This window comes from Oncorhynchus mykiss, chromosome 5 (genome assembly GCF_013265735.2).
Source record: "Oncorhynchus mykiss isolate Arlee chromosome 5, USDA_OmykA_1.1, whole genome shotgun sequence".
Classification (NCBI taxonomy): Eukaryota; Metazoa; Chordata; class Actinopteri; order Salmoniformes; family Salmonidae; genus Oncorhynchus; species Oncorhynchus mykiss.
Window position 1 is genome coordinate 74,353,137 of NC_048569.1, and position 6,265 is coordinate 74,359,401.

At 42.5% G+C, this 6,265-nt stretch overlaps 1 protein-coding gene and 1 long non-coding RNA gene across 3 annotated transcripts in view; one reads left to right on the plus strand and one right to left on the minus strand.

Annotated features, from left to right (window-relative positions):
* LOC110524553 (sec1 family domain-containing protein 2) overlaps positions 1 to 957 on the minus strand; it is a 231,791-nt gene extending 230,834 nt beyond the window's left edge. For both annotated transcript variants that reach the window (XM_036978386.1, XM_036978387.1), the window contains exon 1: positions 41 to 957. In XM_036978386.1, coding sequence (XP_036834281.1) covers positions 41 to 854 — 814 coding nt within the window. In that variant the 5' untranslated portion in view covers positions 855 to 957. The remainder of the gene's footprint in view (positions 1 to 40) is intronic.
* Positions 958 to 1,038: 81 nt separating this feature from the next.
* Positions 1,039 to 3,836, plus strand: LOC118964643. Its single transcript, XR_005051857.1, has 4 exons — positions 1,039 to 1,645; positions 2,034 to 2,079; positions 3,530 to 3,581; positions 3,774 to 3,836. It is a non-coding gene; the product is annotated as an uncharacterized LOC118964643 (long non-coding RNA).
* The last annotated feature ends 2,429 nt before the right edge of the window (positions 3,837 to 6,265 follow it).

A 6,265-nucleotide genomic window follows, 5' to 3' on the forward strand; every position in this document is an offset into this window, starting at 1 on the left:
TGTTTATGGACATCAGTAGTTGTACAAGACTGTTATGCACCTGTTAGATCCAGTGTCCTGTCGATGAAGACGATGGATGCTTTATTGGGGGCTGTCTTTCTGCGGTTTTTGGCTTGAGGATGATTGGCAAGTTCCCCAGCGATGAGACGGCTCATTGGACCCAAGGCAAAGCTCTCCTCCCGGGTGCTGGTGGACTCAAACATGGAATTAACCGCAGAGGCTAGAGATTTAATTTCAATCTGCAGCTCCGGAGTAAGAGAGTGCAAGTCAACATCAGTCAAGCTTCCGAACCTCTTCTTCTCTGGGCGCTTCATATTGATCGTCTCGAGGTCCCGTGGCAGCAGTGGGAACAGGTGCGCGAAGGTGGGCGCGAGAAAGAGCTGTGGTGACACGGGAGCAAAGACCACGGGCGCATGCATGACTTCAGCGGTGTAATTCATGTCTCCCATCCATTCGCACAGTTTATCTTCAAACTGCTCGAACACAGGGTTCCCCTCTAGTACAGCAGTGACATTGTTAGCGAGGAGGTGTATGGAGTGGGCTACGGTGGTGAAAACGACACAGTACTGAAAATGACTGAGGCCAACTATGTCTTGAATAATGTCCGCTGTTCTTCCTTTGAGCAAAGTGCTCACCACAAACACTGCCTTTGGTTCGTTTTCACCACCGGCTTCGAAGCTCGAAAACTGTTTTAAATTACGAGCACCAGACTCAAATACACTGGTAGCTCCACCGTTCCAGTGAAGACTCTCAGCACACTTGTCGTCCATGAAAACCACCGCTTTCTTTACCTTTGACAACACTCTGTCCCACATCTGACCGGGGAAACACGTAAAGACCTCAGTTGGTAACATCGTGGAGATGCTACTGTCGTTTAGACCGACCGAAAAGTACAAGATTTCTATAAAATTGTCAGGCAAACGCCATTCCAAAACAACACCAACACACGCGTCTCTTAATGGTGACGTGGCATACCACGTCGCGACAGATATACGTAACCATACATATGCTGCACCTGTTTCATTTGGGAATGTTCTGAATTTTCTGTTAATTAAAAACAGAAATTAGGCTGCATTGAGTTTCCTCATATAGCAATATACTAGCCACACTACACAAAAATACATGTCTTGAGTAAATAAGAAAAACATACAAAATAGATATGCTTAGCATGAAGCTCAGAAACAAAATTGCAAGCTTGTTTGACTCTGGCAGATGGGAATATTTTTTGAGAAATTGATACACTGAAGCGAAAAAACAGAATTTCAAGACATACTGACCAATAGGAAACTGCTGTTTCTTCCAACGAGGATTTACGTCTGTGAAAAGTGGACTGTCGTGTGTGTGTGTGTATTAAAGTAAACTGTCACTATTTTTGACTGATAAGGTGACACGCTGTCCTTTCCGTAATTGTGTTAATTTCACCGTTGTAACTAACAGTTTGAAATTTGAAAATATGTGCTGTGAAAACCTCGAGTTTGGCGAAATAACTGGTATTTCATTGCGATTTATTTTATTTGCTGGAGTAACTGTCAAGTTGTGTGATTCAGAAGAAGTGACTGAATTTGGAGAGACATGTCCGCAGAAGAAAATGGCAAAGCTTCTGATGCAAGCAGGGGCTATGAAGAGGAATAATTGTTGTATGGAGGTAGTCAAAACAGATACGACACTATTTAGCTCTCAAATAGTTACATTTTTATAGGGCTAAGTTACCATTCTGTGTTTGGCAAATGATGAGCTGTCAAATTTCTGTTAGCTAGCAAGCTAACCACAACACCAGAAACAGCACGTGCGACAGCGTACCACGTTTACAGTGCGACACTTTGGGTTGTTTTCTCCTGCTGCTTATTTCCTGTAACTTTTTTTTGGTAGGGAGTGAATATGAGAACAATCTCCAGTGACTATTAAATAAAATTGCAAGCACAAAGAATAATTGAGTTCAGGCATTTAGATATTTTGAGAACACTGTGATATTATCTGTTTTGATTTTGAGTGTATGTTGTAAACATGTTGATACTGGCTCCTCTCTGTGATAGATGAGATTTAGGAGAAGGCAGAGGAAGAGGCACCTAATGGTGACAGGTAAAACACCCACTGTTAAACTTCTGTTTGTACATAGCAGACAGTCACCTATTCCATCCTCAATTCATCAATTCCAACTGGGCACAGACATCAATTCAAGTCTATTCAAGGTTGGTTCAAGAACAATGCTAATTCATCCAGTTTGTGCCCAGTGGGTTACCTAGATCTCAAATACACACTTAGCGTACTAGAAAATCAGACGTGGATACTTCTAGACTATACTGTCAAATTTTTCCTTTTGTAAAATACTTACATTCATAATTGTGGTACACAAATATTTTGAGCGATTTAAAGGCTCTGCATAGTCAATTCGAAATCTGCATTGGCCGTAAGGCATTCGTCCTCTTCAGAAGTCAGTCAGCGCATTCATACTTCTTGCGCTTCGTAGAGCAGAGCTTTTGTAAGTTTATTTTTATTTACACAACCTCCCTACTGTCAACCAATCATGTTAATGTGGAGCTTTACGGAGTCCTCGCATTGTTTACAAAATTTGGGAGACGCGCGGCGATGCGGTACAGAGCTCGATTTGGCCTGCTGAGGCTCTGCAATTGCGTCACACCCTCCGTATTTCTGAAGCAAGCATAAATGGTATTTTACACAAATTACACCTTTTTAGTTGTCTACACGAATAATATAGTCATCACACCTCTATTTTATGTTTTTTGAGATTCACAACAGAGATGCACAGTATTCACTCTGAGTCAGCCAGTACCGATTCTACAAATATTTGCCATTTTACCCTACCTGTTTTATGATCTCCAGCTTCATCTCCCCTATTTGCACTAAATGATTCTTGCATTCAAACCATTTTGACCATGAGTGTTCACTTATGACAGTAAGCAGTGAACTGATTCAGAATGAGATGGGCTTCATTCCCCATTAGGACCATTAGGACCAATTGTGCTTTATTAATGAAGCCTTTAGATATAATGTACTTTTCACTGCTCAATAATGACTGAGCAATATTGTTATCTCTTGGTTGTGTGTGCGTCTGACGCCACTCTGTGCAACGCCTGAAATGTGCAGCCAGTCAAGTGGAACATTAAGAACTATTTGGATGCTCGTTAAATCCTTGGCCGGACAGGCGCTGTTTGTTTGTGAGCGTGGGAAAGTGGATCTAAGGCTCCATTAGATAGGGGCTATGATGGTCGCTGTGTTCGGCTTTGTTAAAGCATATTGCCTCAGAGTAAACGCAGCGTTTTCAGAATCAAACAGTCTCTCTTTGAGCTGCTCAACCATTACCTTTACATTAGGGATTCTTCAAGCAATAGGCTGTCATTTTACTTTCATCCCTTTACAAGGAAATGTACAGTATGTAGTCTGCAGACAAGTTAAGTAATATCCCTGTTTGCAAATCTCGTAACATTCCCCTGTACTCTATTCTTCAAATGTTACAAAAGTCTCGATCTAAACTGACTGTTTTTCTAGTGATGTTATCTTTTTTTCACAGTGCAAAGCCCAAGCCGACTGCTGAGGTCCATGAGACTGAAGTAGTGAAGCAGGTACTGCTCAGGGTTATGGAGGAGTCAACCTGGGATAAACAACACTCTTCTGTTTTGATGGAAACCCATCATGGATTCCCTCAGAACCCTTCTTGCTACTTGGCATATTCCTCATTAACTGTGTGTGTGATGCATGTAATGCTTTTATGAATGTATGTCTCCATCTTTGTCTTTGTGTTTCTGTAATGCCAGGATACAGGTCAGGAAGACCAAGAAAGTGACAGCGACAATGAGGATGATGATGATGATGACATGTGTGTAACCATTGGAGCCCCGTCTCAGCCGTTCAGGTGAGAGTCTAGACAACAGCAATGTGTTAAATACAGCAGTGTGTTACTGTCCTGCAATCTGGATTAGTTTTGAAGATCCAATTTGAGTTGAAAAGAACATTATATATCAGACCCTGTACACTGTTAGATGGAAAAACCTTTTGAAGAGAGCTTTTTTTCACCTGACTGTCAGCGCGACGGACGTCAGTTGCTGTTGCCGCTCCTTTCTCAGATAATTTTATGAGTCATGATTATGGTTCCATGTTACAATATGCATATTTGGCAGCATGCCTTATTCTCCTCACCCCATGTCACTTTCAGGGTTCTTAAAAGCACATTGCCCAGAGTCATGGAGGCAGCATGTCTCTCAGTGTGTGTCCCCTTGGTGGTGATGATGATAACGGTGTGTGTTTTTGTTTTTCTTTCTTTCATTGTGTAGTGCCTTTGGATCCACGCCTGTTAATCTCATCATTAAGGCTGCAGGGAGAACACATGCATCAGGTAAACACTCCTCACCTAGGCCACATACAGTGGGGCAAAAAAGTATTTAGTCAGCCACCAATTGTGCAAGTTCTCCCACTTAAAAAGATGAGATAGGCCTGTAATTTTCATCATAGGTACACTTCAACTATGACAGACAAAATGAGGAAAAATAATCCAGAAAAATCACATTGTAGGATTTGTTATGAATTTATTTGCAAATTATGGTGGAAAATAAGTATTTTGTCAATAACAAAAGTTTATCTCAATACTTTGTTATATACCCTTTGTTGGCAATAACAGAGGTCAAACATTTTCTGTAAGTCTTCACAAGGTTTTCACACACTGTTGCTGGTATTTTGGCCCATTCCTCCATGCAGATCTCCTCTTGAGCAGTGATGTTTTGGGGCTGTTGCTGGGCAACACGGACTTTCAACTCCCTCCAAAGACTTTCTATGGGGTTGAGATCTGGAGACTGGCTAGGCCACTCCAGGACCTTGAAATGCTTCTTACGAAGCCACTCCTTCGTTGCCTGGGCGGTGTGTTTGGGATCATTGTCATGCTGAAAGACCCAGCCACGTTTCATCTTCAATGCCCTTCCTGGTGGAAGGAGGTTTTCACTCAAAAGCTCACGATACATGGCCCTATTCATTCTTTCCTTTACACGGATCAGTCGTCCTGGTACCTTTGCAGAGAAACAGCCCCAAAGCATGATGTTTTCACCCCCATGCTTCACAGTAGGTATGGTTTTCTTTGGATGCAACTCAGCATTCTTTGTCCTCCAAACACGACGAGGTGAGTTTTTACCAAAAAGTTATATTTTGGTTTCATCTGACCATATGACATTCTCCCAATCTTCTTCTGGATCATCCAAATGCTCTCTAGCAAACTTCAGACCGGTCTGGACATGCACTGGCTTAAGCAGGGGGACACGTCTGGCACTGCAGGATTTGAGTCCCTGGCGGCGTAGTGTGTTACTGATGGTAGGCTTTGTTACTTTGGTCAGGTCATTCACTAGGTCCCCCCGTGTGGTTATGGGATTTTTGCTCACCATTCTTGTGATCATTTTGACCCCACGGGGTGAGATCTTGCGTGGAACCCCAGATCGAGGGAGATTATCAGTGGTCTTGTATGTCTTCCATTTCCTAATAATTGCTCCCACAGTTGATTTCTTCAAACCAAGCTGCTTACCTATTGCAGATTCAGTCTTCCCAGCCTGGTGCAGGTCTACAATTTTGTTTCTTGTGTCCTTTGACAGCTCTTTGGTCTTGGCCATAGTGGAGTTTGGAGTATGACTGTTTGAGGTTGTGGACAGGTGTCTTTTATACTGATAACAAGTTCAAACAGGTGTCATTAATACAGGTAACGAGTGGAGGACAGAGGAGCCTCTTAAAGAAGAAGTTACAGGTCTGTGAGAGCCAGAAATCTTGCTTGTTTGTAGGTGACCAAATACTTATTTTCCACCATAATTTGCAAATTCATTAAAAATCCTACAATGTGATTTTCTGGATTTTTTTTCTCATTTTGTCTGTCATAGTTGAAGTGTACCTATGATGAAAATTACAGGCCTCTCATCTTTTTAAGTGGGAGAACTTGCACAATTGGTGGCTGACTAAATACTTTTTTGCCCCACTGTAGGTCATGTATGTGTCAGTGCATGCTTGTTCCGCGTTCACCCGCTAGTCGGAAATGTCAGAGTTTCCTAATTCCGACTAGCACGTGAACGCGGCATTATTTACCCATCCAGACCCTCATTAATTGCAGTGGCAAGAGTGTGAAGTGAATGTGTCACTGACTGTGTGTCCTGTCATCTCTGGTGCAGTTTGCCCCAAAGCCAAAGGAGTGGACGTGGATGCACAGGGTAGTGTTAACGGAATCCCTGTGTTGGAGGTCGACGTGGAGTCTTTTGAAGAAAAGCCATGGAGAAAGCATGGT